Source organism: Anthonomus grandis, chromosome 12 (assembly GCF_022605725.1).
Source record: "Anthonomus grandis grandis chromosome 12, icAntGran1.3, whole genome shotgun sequence".
Lineage (NCBI taxonomy): Eukaryota > Metazoa > Arthropoda > Insecta > Coleoptera > Curculionidae > Anthonomus > Anthonomus grandis.
This window is the reverse complement of record NC_065557.1, coordinates 3,692,024-3,711,613: the sequence shown is the minus strand read 5'-3', so window position 1 is coordinate 3,711,613 and position 19,590 is coordinate 3,692,024. Positions and strand designations below refer to the sequence as shown.

At 27.5% G+C, this 19,590-nt stretch overlaps 1 protein-coding gene across 7 annotated transcripts in view; it reads left to right on the top strand.

Moving 5' to 3' along the window:
• The window catches only part of LOC126743390 (uncharacterized), a 444,135-nt gene that overhangs the window by 422,761 nt on the left and 1,784 nt on the right, over positions 1-19,590 (top strand). For 6 of the 7 annotated variants that reach the window (XM_050450462.1, XM_050450459.1, XM_050450461.1 and 3 more), the window contains 7 exons: positions 54-247; positions 874-1,056; positions 1,181-1,284; positions 1,337-1,501; positions 1,555-1,719; positions 1,783-1,842; positions 5,533-5,771. In XM_050450462.1, coding sequence (XP_050306419.1) covers positions 54-247; positions 874-1,056; positions 1,181-1,284; positions 1,337-1,501; positions 1,555-1,719; positions 1,783-1,842; positions 5,533-5,771 — 1,110 coding nt within the window. Of the gene's footprint in view, positions 1-53; positions 248-873; positions 1,057-1,180; positions 1,285-1,336; positions 1,502-1,554; positions 1,720-1,782; positions 1,843-5,532; positions 5,829-19,590 lie in introns of all 7 variants that reach the window. The other variant, XR_007662855.1, reaches the window with a different exon arrangement.

Genomic DNA, 19,590 nt, shown 5'->3' with positions numbered 1-19,590 from the left:
AGTGTTCTATGTTTTTCAATGGTGATTGGTGACGGTGATGGTTTTATTGTTAGGATTCCGACCAATAGTCCATCAAGGCAATCGAGGAAGAGGTTGAGGAATGAGCCGTTACCGTCGTCCCACCATCAGTCGAAGCTGAGGACTACTAGGATAAAGGGGCAGGGGACCGTAAGGTACACCGCCCAACCGATTTTGAATCCACAAAGGGGCGGCAGTGGACTTTATTCCAGTATAAAGTTTAAGTTGGGTGAGTTTTTTCCAGATTCGATAGTGTAATCAATACTTTTTATTTATGGACCTCAAAATTGGCAAGTATCTCGGGAACTATAGGAGATACGATCTTCTAAATAGTCTCGTTGGAATCAGACAGTTGAAAGCATAAAGAAACCGTTGGAATCATGAAAATTGATGTTGTGGGTTCTTCACAATCTCCTTCCAAAGTTGAGGATTTTTCATTAATTGAGTAGCTTCAGGCATGAACGAAAAGACTTTTTTCCGAATTCAACCAACTACACTCTCAGCATGTTCTTATCGCATAGATTATAATGAAATTACCGCTTTTAGTGGGTTTTAAGCAAAACTTTAGGGTCTATAGCACTTTGAAAGATTCGAAATTACCCATTTTTGACGATTTTTTTGGAACCTCAAATTCGTCTCAAAATTGTCAATATCTAAGGAACCATAAATAATATGACCCTCTGGATGGTCTTGAGAATATCGAGGACATAAAGAAACCGTTGTTTTCTCACAATCGTCCTCCAAAGTTACGAACTCGAATTATTCGGGCACCTCTGGACATACAATTTTTTCACCTATACTCGTTTATTATTAAATAATGAGAAGAAATTTCAAATTTCAAATGGCTCCTCTTAGGTGACGACCCCAACTGGAACGATCCGCCTCCGGAAACAGACGCCACTCCTCACATCAACATCGGCCCTCAGAGCCAATGCACCATTCCCGCCTATAGGGGAGTGCCAAAACGTACTACGCCACAACCCGTCTACGAAGATCTCCTATGGGATCCTGGCATTGGAGACTGTACGGATTCCGAAGGTAAATTTGACTAAAAAAATTCACTAGCGTGCGGTAAGTACCCACTTGTCGCACTCCGCAGAGCGTAAACTATAATAGAATTAGCTTGTCAATATCTTGAGATCACTCAATGTTTTTTTTTTAGTGGATATGTATCTGGAGTTCGCCTGTTGTGCCGCCATCCCAGGCGGCGGTAGAAACAAAGAATATGCCATGCATCTCCTTCACATGTGTTCCGGGAACATTCATGTATGACCTCAAGCATTAAAAAATGAAGTTAATAAAAATGCGCTTTTTATAGGAGGCGATGCTTCGTTTGATGCAACCCACCCCACATTTGCCCGCCGATCATCCCCTGTTGGCTTATTCGTACTGTGAGAGCGAGAAGTGGACTTCGCTGGAGACGGATTTGTTCCATAGATGTTTGTTGAAGTTCGACAAGGATTTTAATAGGATAGCAGAAGAGGTAAGGCAGTAAAAGTCAAGCGAATATGGGGATGCGTCAATGAAGTTTTATAGATAAAATCGAAATCGCTGAAGCAGTGTGTCCAGTTTTACTACGTGTGGAAGAAAGTGTGTGCGGACGAGTACAGCAGACTGAAGGCGCTCAGACAGATGAAGAGGAATCACAGGAATCTGTCCGATGCGGACGATAAGGGTTTCCCGGATGTTAAACTGTTGGGGGTGAGTCATAAAAGGGGTTTTTTTTAGGTTTCAAATTTAAAAAAAAATTCTCCGTTTTTTTAGATGGCCGAGGGTGATTCGCCCATGAGACATTTTTCGTGCGAATATCCCGAGTGTTCAGCCGTAAGTTTCTTTAAAATTATTTTTTCTTAATCCTCTCTCCCTCTCTCACTATCAACCCACTTAATTTTTGGTCATAATTGTAGCAAGTTTTATCGTTACAGTGTTGCCATTTCCAAGGATAAAATATACTTCACTTTTATTCCAAGCAATGTTGCCAGTATAAAAATCTGAACTGTGCTAAAAGACATTTACTCTCGTTATTTTAGCCCAGGAATTTTCTCTGGCATTGTTGCTATAGCAGACTTTAAAATATAATAAATGTTCACTATTCCCAGGCAGGGTTGCCATTTAATAAGTTAAATGTCAATTGTCATTTTTCTCAACAAAGAGTCTTTAGGCACTGTTGCCGTAGCAGATTCTAAAATATCACAAGGGTTTATTTTGTCATATTTCCCAGGCAGTATTGCCAACTTATAGGCTAAAAGTCAATTTTATTTTTTCTCAAAGAAGAGTCCTTTTTCCGTTTTTAATGAAAATGAAAAATAAATGAATTTGTCCAGGCAATGTTGCCATTTTAGACGCTTTCCCAGGGAATAACTCTAATACAATTTATTCAGCTATTGTTGTCATTAAAAACATTTTACTTTTTCATAAGCAGCGCTGCCATTTTTTTCCAATACTAATAAGCACTTGTACATACAAAAACTTGTATAAGGAAATAATTTTCCCATATCTTTGTCCAAATTTTACAGTGTTGCCTTTTGAAAAGTACTACATTCTCAGATATTTCAGATCCTAAAGTGTGAATGAAATACTACTTTATTCTAGGCAGTGTTGCCATTTTAAGAGAGTTTTAATTGTTGCCAACAAAAAGCCGTTCATTTGTTTTCTGAAAGAAACAAAAAACTTGTGTTTCTTCTCAGACAGTGTTGCCACTACAAGAGGTGTAAGTCAATTGTTACTTTTCTCAAAAGTTTGAAAATTTAATTTTTTATTGCATACAGTGTTGCCAATCTGTAGAATCTAAAGGTGAAAGCAATGACTTTACCGTTTTTCGATTTATTCAGCCATTGTTGCCAGAAATAAATAAAAAAGTGTAGTTTTCATGCATTACAAAAAATGAAAGGAATGAACCCATGAATTTTTTTAAAAAATTATCTTTAATTTTTTTTTATAGGAAAACTGTTAATCTTAGAGGAAAATTGTTTATATAAAAGTTATTTAAAAAAATTAGATATATTCCTAGAAAAAGGAATTTTAATTTTATTTCCCATACAGTGGGCGAAAATCTCGAAAAACCTCCAACATAAAAAGGGTATTTTTCTCGAAAAGTATGAAAAATTTAATTATTTTTATTATTGCAATCGATGCCTCTTTTAAGTGCAAAATTAAAAGTATTTTATATGATTTGCCCAAAAAGTAACCAAAAATAGGTTATTGGCATTTTTTGATTTTTGGCCAAAACTGGAAGGAAAAATCTTAAAATTTTCAAAAGTTGGCTGATTCAAAAAATTCTTTTTGCTAAACGTTTATTATAGAAAGACTATCAAAAAAGTCTAATGATAAAATTTTGTATTTCCTATATTAAAGGCAGAAAAAAATAAAAAAGCATAATTCCCATAAGAACACGTGCATAAAATTACAGAAATTGAAACGGGAAGACCCATGAATTTTTTTAAAAAATCTCTTTTAATTTTTTTATAGAAAAACTGTCAATGTGAGAGGAAAATAGTTTAAACAAAAGTTATTCAGAAAAGTTGGATCTGTCCCTGGAACCAGGAATCTTAATTTTATTTTCCATACAGTGGGAGAAAATCTCGAAAAACCTCCAACTTAAAAAGGGTCGTTTTTTCGAAAAGTTTGAAAAATTTAATTATTTTTATTATTGCAATCGATGCCTCTTTTAAGTGCAAAATTAAAAGTATTTTATATGATTTGCCCAAAAAGTAACCAAAAATAGGTTATTGGCATTTTTTGATTTTTGGCCAAAACTGGAAGGAAAAATCTTAAAATTTTCAAAAGTTGGCTGATTCAAAAAATTCTTTTTGCTAAACGTTTATTATAGAAAAACTATCAAGAAAGTCTTATAATAAAATTCTGTATTTCGTATAATAGAGCCAGAAAAAAATAAAAAAGCGTAATTCCCATAAGAACACGTGCATTACAGAAATGGAAAGGGGTAGGACCAATGAAATTAAAAAAAAAATCACTTTTAATTTTTTTATAGGAAAACTGTCAATGTGAGAGGAAAATAGTTTAGACAAAAGTTATTCACAAAAGTTGGATTTATCCCTGGAAATAGGAATCTTAATTTTATTTCCCATACAGTGGGCGAAAATCTCGAAAAACCTCCAAGTTAAAAAAGGGTCGTTTTCTCGAAAACTATGAAAAATTTAATTATTTTTATTATTGCAATCGATGCCTCTTTTAAGTGCAAAATTAAAAGTATTTTACATAATTTACCCAAAAAGTAACCAAAAAGAAGTTATTGGCATTTTTTGACTTTTGGCCAAAACTGAAAGGAAAAATCTAAAAATTTTGAAAAGTTGGCCGATTCAAAAAATTCTTTTTGCAAAGCGTTTATTATAGAAAAACTATCAAGAAAGTCTTATAATAAAATTTTGTATTTCCTATAGTAAAGCCAGAAAAAAATAAAAAAGCGTAATTCCCATAACAACACGTGCATTACAGAAATCGAAAGAGGTAGACCCAGGATTTTTTTTTGAAAATCACTTTTAATTTTTTTATAGGAAAACTGGCAATGTGAGATGAAAATAGTTTAAATAAAAATTATTAAAAAAAAATTGATCTATCCCTAGAAAAAAGAATTTTAGTGTTATTTCCCATACAGTGGGAGAAAATCTCGAAAAACCTCTAATTCAAAAAGGGGTAGTTTTCTCGAAAAATATGAAAAATTTAATTAAGTTTATTATCGCAATCGAAGGTCTTTCGACAGATACATAGTTTGACAGCAGGTTCCCGTGCTACCAGACGCCACGCCCCTATATTTTAGACTGCAAGGAGTATAAAGGAAAACGTCGTATTTTGCATAATTTCCTACCCATATGATGTGAAATTGCACTACTATTATTATTATTATAAAAATTATGACTATATCTAATAGGGCAAAAATGACAATTTTGACAGTCAAAACCATCATTTTATGAACTGTCAATGTGACAGCTCGTCGCCATGTTGAATTTACCGGAATTTCAATTAACGAGAACGATATTAAAAAATAATCAATTCTCAGTATGAAATCATGCATATTGTGGCAACGTTGGTTTACTCTCATACATTTTCTTCAAATCTGAATAAGGAGGGCGTGGTTTTAATTTAAAATAATAATTTGCTTGCTCAAAAGCTAAGGAAAAGGCAACACCGCATATATTTAATGATGATAAATGTGAATGGTCAACTTTGAATTTTTTTTCTGGACAAACTAATAATTTTCAAAGGCCGTCTCTACCGGATTTTAAATATTTGGACCTTTCTGGATCGTTTGGTACCACTGGAACAGTCGTGCGACCTACAGCTTCCAAGATATGAGTTTTCAAAATTTTTTTAATAAATTATGCATATTAGTCTTACAGTCCGAAAAGAGTCAAATTTATTATTAAAACAGTCCATATCCCTAACCAGCGTTCCCACTCGAATACGCCCGAAATTATCTTTTACTTATTTTACCATCCAGTGTTGCCACATAGTAAACAAAAAAAATCACACTATTCCTCTCTCTCTTTTTTCCAGAGCTTCAATTCGAGGGCGGCATTGAACGGCCACATCCGGATCCACGGCGGCACGTCGCGCAACTCGCCGACGCCCTCGTCGACTGCGGGCGGCAACGGGGGCGGCAACCCGCCGTCCGATCGCCGCCCATCTGCCGCCGCAGCCGCCGCCGCGGCGCACGCGCACTCGTTCACCGTCTCGTCGACGATCTGCCATCCGGATTCGACCGATCAAGAGTATCCGTGCAAGATATGCGGGAAGTAAGTTTACCGTACCGTATCCGTCATAATCCGCCTATCTAAATCAATCAATTACAGGTAAATCGCTCGGTGTGTTGTTGCGTCCTCTGCTTACGTGCTAATACTATTTTTATTATTACTATTATTATTATTATTATACGTTTCTTTCATCGTTTTTTTGTCAGACATCACAACCATCCAGTGAGCGGACGTGAAGGTATTTTTATTTTTTAGTTGTTTTTTTTTTATGTGGAACTGATTGACGATGAGTAAAATATATGCGGTTGGCTGCACTGCCGCTCCGGTTGCTGTGCGCAAGCACCGTCCGCGTCTGCGCTCTAGGAGTTTACCCACGCGGTCACAGTGCAGCCAATAGCAACACACTAAAAATCCATTTTTATCATAATTAATTGGAAATTATACCGCGATTCTTATGAAGATTTGTAGAGGAATATTCCTCTAATTCACTGCAGTTTGTTTTACTAAAAAAATGTCCATAGGTGAAGTTTGACCCTCAAGGGGACCACCCACTTCAAAGTCCAAAATCTGAAAAACTAATTGAACGATTCTAATGAAATAAAAAGCGTGACCCTAAGAAAAGTATTCATTATCAAGGTTATTTGAGTACAAAGAATTTAAAAAAATAGTATTGGAATTATTGGACCTTTTTGGGAGCGATATCTATGGGACAAGTTTGACCCTCAAGGTGACCACCCAATTCAAAGTCCAAAATCTGAAAAACTAGTTGAACGATTCTAATTAAATGAAAAGCGTGACACTAAGAAAAGTATTCACTATCAATATAATTTAGGTACAAAGAATTTTAAAAAATCGTATTGGAATTATTGGACCTTTTTGGGGACGATATCTATGCGACAAGTTTGACCCTCAAGGTGACCATCCACTTTAAAGTCCAAAATCTGAAAAACTAGTTGAACGATTCTAATGAAATAAAAGGCGTGGCACTAAGAAAAGTATTCACTATCAATGTTATTTAAGTACAAAGAATTTAAAAAAATAGTATTGGAATTATTGGACCTTTTTGGGGGCGATATCTATAGGACAAGTTTGACCCTCAAGATGACCACCCACTTCAAAGTCCAAAATCTGAAAAACTAGTTGAACGATTCTGATTAAATAAACAGTATGACACTAAGAAAAGTATTCACTATCAATGTTATTTAAGTACAAAGAATTAAAAAAAATAGTATTGGAATTATTGGACCTTTTTGGAAGCGATATCTATAGGACAAGTTTGACCCTCAAGGTGACCACCCCCTTCAAAGTCCAAAATCTGAAAAACTAGTTAAGTGATTCTAATGAAATAAAAAGTGTGACACTAAGAAAAGTATTCACTATCAATGTTAATTAAGTACAAAGAATTTAAAAAAACAGTATTGGAATTATTGGACCTTTTTGGGAGCGAAATCTATGGGACAAGTTTGACTCTCAAGGTAACCACCCACTTCAAAGTCCAAAATCTGAAAAATTAGTTGAACGATTCTGATGAAATAAAAAGTGTGACACTAAGAAAAGTATTCACTATCAATGTTATTTAAGTAAAAAGAATTTAAAAAAATAGTATTGGAAATATTGGATCTTTTTGGGAGCGATATCTATGGGACAAGTTTGACCCTCAAGATGACCACCCACTTTAAAGTCCAAAATCTGAAAAACTAGTTAAACGATTCTAATGAAATAAAAAGTATGACACTAAGAAAACTATTTACTATCAATGTTCTTTATATATTATTTTACTGTATTGGTTTCTAAGATAATTAGGTTTTGATAGGGGTAAGTCATTGACCAACACGAGCTTGGATAACTCGGAAATTTTTGGATCATATACAAAATTTAGAAAATAATGTTGTCTGCATACAAGACAATTTGTTTTACTCAAAAATCTATCTTCGTTTTAAAGATAATTGAACTTTTGTAGAAGTAAGTCTATTGCAGCCAAGAGCTCTCAAAACCTGGATATCTCGGCAAGTTTTGAATATTTTACTTTGTACCTAAAGTAACATTTGTAGCATAATGTTTTCTTATTATGCTGCACTTGGTTTTTCCAGGAAATCCTTACTCTTTATTTTTGTAGGATAAAAGCCAGGTCAGACAAAAAACCTGGATAACTAAGACAGTTTTGAATTTAACATTTTACACCTGAAATAAGATTTGTAGAAAAACCTTTTGAGAATATACTGCAATTTACTTCATGAAAAAATCTTTCTTAGTTTCTAAGATAATTACGTGTTTGTGGGGGTAAGTCCCTCAAAGATATTGACGACTCCAACCCAACAAAAGCCTGAATAACTTGGAACGTATTAAATATTTTACTTTGAACCTTTAACAAGATTTCTAAAGAAATGTTTTTTAAAAAGACTGCAGCTTATTTCGTTAAAAAACCTTTATTAGTTTTTAAGATATTTGGGATTTTGTGATGGTAAGTCAATGAAAGGCACTGGGCATTCCAAGCAACAAAAACCTGGATAACTTGGAAAGTACTGGATATTTTACTTTGAACCTTAGACAAGATTTGTAAATAAATATTTTTTGAATAGATTGTATTATTTTTTATTGGCAAATCTTTAATAGTTTTAAAGATCATAAAATTTCTTGTAAAATAAGTCGGTCAATTGCAAAAACCTGAATAACTCGGAAAGTTTTGGTTATAGTACTCTAAACCCTTATAATTGTTTATAGCGAAATATTTTTTGAGTAGACCTAAGTTTACTTCATCAAAAAATCTTTATTAGTTTTAAAGATAATTAAGATTTTATGGGAGTAAGTCCCTTAAAGACATTGGACACTCATACCCAATAAAAACCTGGATAACTTGGAAAGTATTGAATATTTTATTTTTCGTGTTAAACAATATTTGTCAAGAAATGTTTTTTGAATAAATTGCAGTTTATTTTATCAAAAAATCTTCAACAGTTTTAAAGATAATTAAGATTTTGTGGGAGTAAGTCCCTTACCCAATAAAAACATGGATAGCTTAGAAAGTATTGAGTATTTTACTTTAAGCCTTAAACAAGATTTGTACAGAAATATTTTCTAAGTAGATTGCAATTTGTTTTATCAAAAAACCTTGAATATTTATAAAGATAATAAAGATTTTATGCAAGTAAGCCCCTTGAAGATATTGGGTACTTCCTCCAACAAAAACCTGAATAACTTGGAAACTATTGTATATTTTACTTTGAATCTTAAATAAAAATTACAAAGAAATGTTTTTTGAATATATTCCATGTTATTTTATCAAGAAATCTTTATTAGTTTTAAAGATAATTAGAGTTTATTGGGAGTAAGTCCCTTAAAAACATTGGACACTCATACCCAACAAAAACCTGGATAACTTGGAAATTATTTGATATTTTACTTTGGACTCAAAGTGAGACCTTTAAAAGAATATTGTCTTTAAAAATCCTTAGTCGTTTTTAGGATAATAAAATTTTAATTTAATAAAATTTTAAGGTATGTTAGTCAAATATATTAGCAAAAACCTGGATATCTCTAGAAATTTTTGGATATATTACTCTGGAACTTAAAGAAGGTTTGGAGAAAAATATTTTCTGAGGAGATTTCAATTTATTTTATCAAAAAATTTTCAATAGTTTTAAAGATAATTGAGATTTTATGGGAGTAAGTCCCTTAAAGATATTGGACACTCATACCCAATAAAAACCTGGATAACTTGGAAAGTATTGAATATTTTATTTTTCGTGTTAAACAATATTTGTCAAGAAATGTTTTTTGAATAAATTGCAGTTTATTTTATCAAAAAATCTTTAATAGTTTTAAAGATAATTAAGATTTTGTGGGAGTAAGTCCCTTACCTGGATAGCTTGGAAAGTATTGAGTATTTTACTTTAAACCTCAAACAAGATTTGTACAGAAATATTTTCTAAATAGATTGCAGTTTGTTTTATTAAAAAACCTTGAATATTTTTAAAGATAATAAAGATTTTATGCAAGTAAGCCCTTTGAAGATATTGGGTACTTCCTCCAACAAAAACCTGAATAACTTGGAAAGTATTGTATATTTTACTTTGAACCTTTAATAAGAATTGCAAATAAATGTTTTTTGAATATATTCCATGTTATTTTATCAAGGAATCTTTATTAGTTTTAAAGATAATTAAAGTTTAATGGAAGTAAGTCCCTAAAAGATTTTGGCACTCTTACTTAACAAAAACCTGGATAACTCGGACGGTTTTGGATATATTATTCTGGAACCTATACAAAATTTGTAAAAACATATTTTTTGAGTAGATTGCAGTTTATTTCATTAAAAACCCTTTATTAGTTTTTAAGATATTTGGGATTTTCTGATGGTAAGTCGATGAAAGGCATTGGCCACTCCAAGCAACAAAACCCTGGATAACTTATACATTATTAAATATTTTACTTTGAACCTAAAACAATATAATATATAAAAAAAGTGTTTCTGATATCCTGCAGTTTATTTCATCAAAAAAGCTTCATTAGTTTTTAAGATAATTGAGATATTGGAGGTATCAGTAGGTCATAAACATTTACCAACTAACAAAGAGTTAAATAACTTGGAAACCTTTGGATTTATTACTCTAGACCCTTAATAAAATTTACGTAAAAATATTGTCTTAATATACTGCAACTCATTTTACCAAATAATCTAATTTGTTTTAAAGATAATTGGGTTTTTTGGGAGTAAATCCATATAAAATTACCCCGGGTCAGTCAACAAAACCCTGGATAACTTGGAAAGCTGTGGATCTATTGCTTTGAACCCCAATCAAAATTTATAGAGAATATTCCTCTACACTTTATTCCACTAAAAAATCCTTGGCAGCTTCTAGATAATTGAACTTTAATGCCAATCGGTTCCATAAAAAAAAAATTCTCTGTATTTTCCCGACCCCAAAAGAGAACCTAAACGGGGGGCTCCCACCTAAACTCGATGTCTTTAGTTCTTACCAACATACAAGTTTCAACATACTTATGTGCCTCCTTTTTTAACGATCTTATGATTTTCAGCATGCCAGTGTTTTATAATTTTTTTTTTATATTTATTTTATGCCCACTCTTGCTCTCTAAGGCTACTGGAGTTTTAACCAACGGAAGGCACGTACAGCACGTCACAACAAAATACTGAAAGACTTATTTGCCACCCAATAATTAAAAAAAAAAGGAAAAAATATCGCGGCCTTAATTTGCATGAGAGAGACGTAATATACCGTACGTATGTCGATTAATTGAAACAAAATGGCCTTCTAAAGTCATTTTCGCACTCGGTATATTACGTGTGTTTTGGCTTTTTAAAATGTTTGTGACAAATTGTTTTTTTTTAAAGGAAAAAAAACTCCAATACTAACACGTCACCAGCTGCTTTTCTTCTCTTTCAAATTAGAGCTAGTTTGTCTTTCTCTTTGATTTTTTTTAGACTAAACCTTAGAATTTAGGATTAGTGTCTTAGGCAGTGTTCGGTAATTCACCTTAACCCGAGTGAACTCACTAATTTTAAAGATATTTTTAAATTTTGAAGATAATAAACTTCTCATTTTAAAGACACATCAAGTTCTGACTTACTATTAGATTATTTTGACCTCAATAGTATATAGAAGCTGACTTTTACAGTCTAGTGTCTTTAATATTAATGAAGCAACCCTAAAAAGTGCATTTATAACGAAAACAATATAGTTACATTTTAAACAAAAATTATGGCAGTGTTTAATCCCTTTAAAAAATTATATGGTGTTTATATGTAAGACAGCAGATTTTAAGAGTAAAGATAATTTTTGTTATTTTAAAGATAAGTTGATTAACTTATCTTTAAAATAACAAAAGTCAAAGTGTCAGGCTCTTTTTGCCTCAAGAAGCTGTATGTTACCTTTTATCTTTAATATCTTGAAAAAATTTTAATTAAGCAAGATTTTATACTCGTTTTAAAGATAATCATTTAACTTAGGAACCCTTTTTATTATATTTGGAAAAATTATATTGTACTCTTGTGATAAAGCAGATTTTAATATTAAAGATAATTTTTTGAATTTTAAAGATACATCTATAATGTGACGCGCCATGTCAGGCTTCTATGACGATAGAAGAGCAATATTTTGTTGTTTATCTTTAATTATTGTAAATATACTTTAAAAATTTTGAAATCATTTTAAAGAGTTTATTTCGTCATTTTTAAGATTAGTGCCAAAAACCCTTAAAATTTTTTTTATTTGTACAACGGGTATTTAAGCATTTATCTTTAAAATCTTAAAGGTAACATGGAAATTTTGAATTCGTTTTAAAGATAACTAATTTTCTTTCGTAAAAATATTGACAAAAATCATCTTTAATGTTATTTTGAAAATGTTTATCAAACCAGTTGATTTTTTAACTTAAAGATAATTTTTGTAATTTTAAAGATAAATTTATGGTGTCATACCACTTTGACGTAACAAAAACAATTTTTTACCGTTTATCAATAATTGTCGAAAATACGAGATTTTAAAGATAATTTTCTGAAATTTCTAAGATAAGTTCTCTAAGTGTCACATTAAATTTGACTGTTTTCACCTAATAAACTAAGAAATTAAAAAAATATCATTTTACAATTATTTACAAATGACAAAGAAATTTTATTATATTTTGGGTGTTTTTAAAGATAATTTTTTAAAATTTTAAAGATAAAACTATGACGAAAAAATGTTTACAAAAAATCGTTAAAACTTCATATAAATGCTCTAAAACTATCATTTTTTTTTAAAGATCAAGTCAAAAAGTAATAAATGGTTTTGTGATAATTTGAAAGATGATGAAGCGACAAATGGTGTAAAGATTTACAGCAAAAAATTTTTTTTAATGTAGCAACAAATTAAAGATAAGTTTTAAAGATAAGCAATGACAGTATAAATTAATTATAATCTGTTTAACCAATTGCTTTATTTAACAAAATAGTAATTTTTAAATAATTTCATTTTAAAGATAAAAATTTTAATTTTTTTTATTAAAAAAAAATATTTTTTTTTAATTAACTAACAAAATATTAATAATAAAAATGCTAATTTTAAAGATAAATTAAAATTCATTTGAATAATTTTTAAAATAAAGATAAAGAGTTTGGCTTTTCATGTAATAGTATAAAACATTTAATTTCAGAGATTACCTTTAAGTATTTCCAGAAAATCTATTTGCAAATTTTAAAGATAAATAGATTTTTAAGTGTTATAAAAGCTTGTCAGGAGCAATTATATTAATATAAATTAATAATTTTGATTAATAAAAGTCGATTTCGCCTTTTTATCTGGTTTCTCGCATTTTTAGTTTTAAAGATAATTTTTGTTATTTTAAAGATAAGTTCTTCAGACTCTTTTTGCCTCAAGAAGCTGTATGTTACCTTTTATCTTTAATATCTTAAAAAAATAGCAAGATTTTATACTCGTTTTAAAGATAATCATTTAACTTAGGAACCCTTTTTATTATATTTAAAAAAATTATATTGTACTCTTATGTGATAAAGCAGATTTTAATATTAAAGATAATTTTTTGAATTTTAAAGATACACCTGTAATGGGACGCGCCATGTCATCGGGCTTTTATAACGATAGAAAAGCAATATTTTATCGTTTATCTTTAATTATTCTAAACATACTTTAAAAATGTGAACTCATTTTAAAGATTTTATTTCGTAATTTTTAAGATTAGTACCTCTGAATTTTTTTTTATTTGTACAACGGGTATTTAAGCATTTATCTTTAAAATCTTAAAGGTAACATGGAAATTTTGAACTCGTTTTAAAGATAACTAATTTTGTTTCGTAAAAATATTGACAAAAATCATCTTTAATGTTATTTTAAAAATGTTTATCAAACCAGTTGATTTTTGAACCTAAATAAAATTTATGTAATTTTAAAGCTAAATTTTTGAAACTTATAAGATAATTCCATTAGGTGACACAAAGTCTTTAAAAAAAATATATTTCACCGTTTATCTTTAATTTTTGTTGATATAATCTAAAAATGTTAAAGATAATTTCCTGAAATTTCTAAGATAAGTGTTACATTAAATCTGACTGTTTTCACCTAATAAACTAAGAAACTTAAATAAAAAATAAAAATCTTGATAATTAATTGCTTAAATTAACGAAATAGTAATTTTAAAATAATTTCATTTTAAAGATAACTAATTTTTTTGGCACTTTTAAAGATAAACGTGGCAAAATTATTAACAGTAATTGAATATAAATAATTATAATTATCTTTTTTTTCTTCAATTTTATAAATTAAGAAGCCTACATCAAATTATATCTTTAAATTTTGACTTTTTTTAATAAATAATTTAAAAGATAAAAATTTTAATTTTTTTATGCTATCATTAAAAAAAAATATTTTTTTTTAATTAACTAATTAAATATTCATAATAAAAATGTTCATTTTAAAGATAAATTTAAATTCATTTGAATAATTTTTAAAATAAAGATAAGAATTTGGCTTTTCATGTAATAGTATAAAACATTTAATTTCAGAGATTAGCTATAATAATTAAGACCACAAATCTATTTGCAAATTTTAAAGATAAATAGATCTTAAGTGTTATTAAGGCTTGTCAGGAGCAATTATATTAACATAAATTAGTAATTTTGATTAATAAAAGTCGATTTCTCATTTTTATCTGGTTTCTCGCATTTTTAGTTTTAAAGATAATTTTTGTTATTTTAAAGATAAGTTCTTCATGTCAGGCTCTTTTTGCCTCAAGAAGCTGTATTTTATCGTTTATCTTTAATATCTTGAAAAAATTTTAATTAAGCAAGATTTTATACTCGTTTTAAAGATTATCATTTAACTTAGGAACCCTTTTTATTATATTTGGAAAAATTATATTGTACTCTTATGTAATAAAGCAGATTTTAATATTAAAGATGATTTTTTGAATTTTAAAGATACATCTGTAATGTGACGCGCCATGTCAGGCTTTTATGACTATAGAAAAGCAATATTTCGTGGTTTATCTTTAATTATTATAAATATGCCTTAAAAATGTTGAACAAATTTTAAAGATTTTATTTCGTAATTTTTAAGATGAGTCTATTAATGCCAAATACCTTGATTTTTTTTTTATAAATACAACGGGTATTTGAGCATTTATCTTTAAAATCCTAAAGGTAACATGGAAATTTTAAATCCGTTTTAAAGATAACTCATTTTGTTCCGTGAAAATTATAACAAAAATTATCTTTAATGTTATTTTAAAAATGTTTATCAAACCAGTTGATTTTTTAACTTAAAGATAATTTTTGTAATTTTAAAGATAAATTTATGGTGTCATACCACTTTGACGTAACAAAAACAATTTTTTACCGTTTATCAATAATTGTCGAAAATACGAGATTTTAAAGATAAATTTTTGAAACTCATAAGATAATTCCATTAAGTGACACAAAGTCTTTAAAACCCTAAGAAATAATATTTCACCGTTTATGTTTAATTTTTGTTAATTTAATGTAAAAATGTTAAAGATAATTTTTTGAAATTTCTAAGATAAGTTCTAGAAAACAATATAAACTATGAAACTTAAAAAATATCATTTGACAATCATTGTGACAAAAAACTAGTAATAAATTTTAGGTCTTTTTTAAGATAATTTTTCGGGATTTTAAAGATAAAACCATGACACAAAAAATCGTTAAAACTTTACATAAATGCTCTAAAACTGTAATTTTTTTTAAAGATCAAGTCAAAAACTAATAAATGGTTTTGTGATAACTTTAAAGATAATAAAGCGGCAAATAGTGTAAAGATTTACAGCAAGAAAATATGTTTTACAGGCAAATGTAGCAACAAATTAAAGATAAGTTTTAAAGATAAGCAATGACAGTATAAATTAATTATCTTTATCTTTTTACCTTTAATAATTTGCAGAAAATCTATTTGCAAATTTTAAAGATAAACAGATTTTTAAGTGTTATTAAAGCCAGTCAAGAGCAATTATAATAATTTTGATTAATAAAACTCGATTTCACATTTTTATTTGGTTTCTTGCATTTTTGGTTTTAAAGATAATTTTTCTTAATTTTTAAGATAAGTCGATTAAATGACGTAACATATCAGGCTACTTTCTTCTCAAAAACTCATAGACTATATTTTATTATTTACCTTTAAAATCTTAAAAATAATGTGAAAATTACGAATTTGTTTTAAAGATAAATTTTTTGGTGCGAAGGTAATTTAACTTTAGAAGCCTGCTTATCTTTAATTTTTTGAAGATTCTGAAACGAAATTTATTAATTGATCATTATATCCGACTATTTTAACCTAAAAGCATAAAATTTGTAATTTCACGTATATTTTTAAACCACAAGGAAATACTAGCAAATTTTAAGGTAATTTTAATGATAATTGCTCACTTTTAAAAAATAAATAATTTTGTTATTCGTTTATATTTCCATAAGAAAGAATAGTACCTAGTATTTTTGCCTTAAAATATTAAAGATAATTTTCCGAAATTTTAAAGATTACATCTTAAAAAACTTATTTTTGAGATAATTTTAAAGATAATGAAGCAACACATCGTGCTAAGATTTGTTCATCTTTAATGTTATTTTAAAAATATTAATCAAACCAGTTGATTTTTTAACTTAAAGATAATTTATGTAGTTTTAAAGATAAATTTATGGTGTCATACCACTTTGACGTAACAAAAACAATTTTTCACCGTTTGTTAATGATTATCGAAAATGTAACCAAAAAATTTTAACCGGATTTTAAAGATAAATTTTTGAAATTTATAAGATAATTCCATTAAGTGACACGAAGTCTTTAAAACCCAAAGAAATAATATTTCACCGTTTATCTTTAATTTTTGTTAATTTAATATAAAAATGTTAAAGATAATTTTTTGAACGAACTAGTTTAAAGTCTAATTTTCTGAAAGAACTAGTAATAAATTTTAGGTCTTTTTTAAGATAATTTTTCGGGATTTTAAAGATAAAACCATGACACAAAAAATCGTTAAAACTTTACATAAATGCTCTAAAACTATCATTTTTTTTTAAAGATCAAGTCAAAAAGTAATAAATGGTTTTGTGATAATTTTAAAGATAATGAAGCGACAAATGGTGTAAAGATTTACGGCAAGAAAATATTTTTACAGACAAATGTAGCAACAAATTAAAGATAAGTTTTAAAGATAAGCAATGACAGTATAAATTAATTATAATTTTTTTAACCAATTGCTTTAATTAACAAAATAGTAATTTTTAAATAATTTCATTTTAAAGATAACTAAATCTTTTGGCACTTTTAAAGTTAAACGTGGCAAAATTAATAACAGTAACTGAATATAAATAATTAAAATTATCTTTTTTTCTTTAATTTTATAAATTAAGAAGCCATCATCAAATTATATCTTTAAGTTTTGACTTTTTTTAATATATAATTTTAAAGATAAAAATTTTAATTTTTTTTTGATTAACTAATAAAATATTAATAATAAAAATGCTCATTTTAAAGATAAATTTAAATTCATTTGAATAATTTTTAAAATAAAGATAAGAGTTTGGCATTTCATGTAATAGTATAAAACATTTAATTTTAGAGATTACCTTTAATAATTTCCAGAAAATCTATTTGCAAATTTTAAAGATAAACAGATTTTAAGTGTTATTAAAGCTTGTCAGGAGCAATTATATTAATATAAATTAATAATTTTGATTAATAAAAGTCGATTTCACATTTTTATTTGGTTTCTCGCTTTTTTAGTTTTAAAGATAATTTTTGTTATTTTAAAGATAAGTTCTTTGTGTTAGGCACTTTTTGCCTCAAGAAGCTGTATTTTACCGTTTATCTTTAATATCTTGAAAAAATTTTAATTAAGCAAGATTTTATACTCGTTTTAAAGATAATCATTTAACTTAGGAACCCTTTTTATTATATTTAAAAAAATTATATTGTACTCTTATGTGATAAAGCAGATATTAATATTAATGATAATTTTTTTAATTTTAAAGATACATCTGTAATGTGACGCGCCATGTCAGGCTTTTATGACTATAGAAAAACAATATTTTGTTGTTTATCTTTAATTATTGTAAACATACTTTGTGAACTCATTTTAAAGATTTTATTTCGTAATTTTTAAGATTAGTGCCAAAAACCCTTGAAATTTTTTTTATTTGTATTTAAGGGTATTTAAGCATTTATCTTTAAAATCTTAAAGATAACATGGAAATTTTGAATTCGTTTTAAAGATAACTAATTTTGTTTCGTAAAAATATTGACAAAAATCATCTTTAATGTTATTTTGAAAATGTTTATCAAACCAGTTGATTTTTTAACTTAAAGATAATTTATGTAATTTTAAAGATACAATTTTAAAATTTATAAGATAATTCCATTAAGTGATACAAAGTCCTTAAAACCCATAAAAAGTTATATTTAACTGCTAATTTTTATTAATGTAATGTAAAAATGTTAAAGATAATTTTCCGTAATTTCTAAGATAAGTTCTATAATTGTCACATGAAATCTGACTGTTTTCACCTAAGAAACTTAAAAAATATCATTTTACAATTATTTACAAATAAGGTGTTTTTTAATTATAATAAAAAAGATAAGTTTTAAAGATAAGCAATGACAGTATAAATTAATTATAATCTTTTTAACCAATTGCTTTAATTAACAAAATAGCAATTTTAAAATAATTTTATTTTAAAGACAACTAAATTTTTTGGCACTTTTAAAGATAAACGTGGCAAAATTATTAACAGTAATTGAATATAAATAATTAAAATTATCTTTTTTTTTTCATTTTATTAATTAAGAAGCCATCATCAAATTATATCTTTAAATTTTGACTTTTTTTAATATATAATTTTAAAGATACATTAAAATTCATTTGAATAATTTTTAAAATAAAGATAAGAATTTGGCGTGTCATGTAATAGTATAAAACATTTAATTTCAGAGATTACGTTTAATAATTTCCAGAAAATCTATTTGCAAATTTTAAAGATAAACAGATTTTTAAGTGTTATTAAAGCCAGTCAAGAGCAATTATAATAATTTTGATTAATAAAACTCGATTTCACATTTTTATTTGGTTTCTCGCATTTTTGGTTTTAAAGATAATTTTTCTTAATTTTTAAGATAAGTCGATTAAATGACGTAACATATCAGGCTACTTTCTTCTCAAAAACTCATAGACTATATTTTATTATTTACCTTTAAAATCTTAAAAATAATGTGAAAATTGCGAATCTGTTTTAAAGATAAATTTTAAAGATAATTTTTTTGGTGCAAGGGTAATTTAACCTTAGAAGCCTGCTTATCTTTAATTTTTTTAAAATTCTGAAGCGAAATTTATTAATTGATCATAAGAACTTAAAATTTGTAATTTCACATATATTTTTAAACCACAAGGAAATACTAGCAAATATTAAGGTAATTTTAAAGATAATTGCTCACTTGTTAAAAAAATAAATAATTTTTTTATTAACGTAAGAAAGAAAAGTACCTAGTATTTTTGCCTTAAAATATTAAAGATAATTTTTCGGAATTTTAAAGATAAAATCTTAAAAAATCTTATTTTTATGAGAATTTTTAAGATAATGAAGAAACACGTTGTTCTAATATTTATTAAAAACAAATTTTTTACTTACAAATTAAAAACAAGCTTTAAAAATTTTAAAGATAAAAAATTATAAAACCCATATCAGTATACATTTTTTATAATTTTATTAATTAGTTGCTTCAATTAATGAAATAATAAATTTTAAAGATAAACTTGACTAAAATTAACCAGTAATTGAAATCGTTTTTTTTTTATCTTATAAATTTTAGATTCCTCTTTGAAATTATCATTAAAATTTATT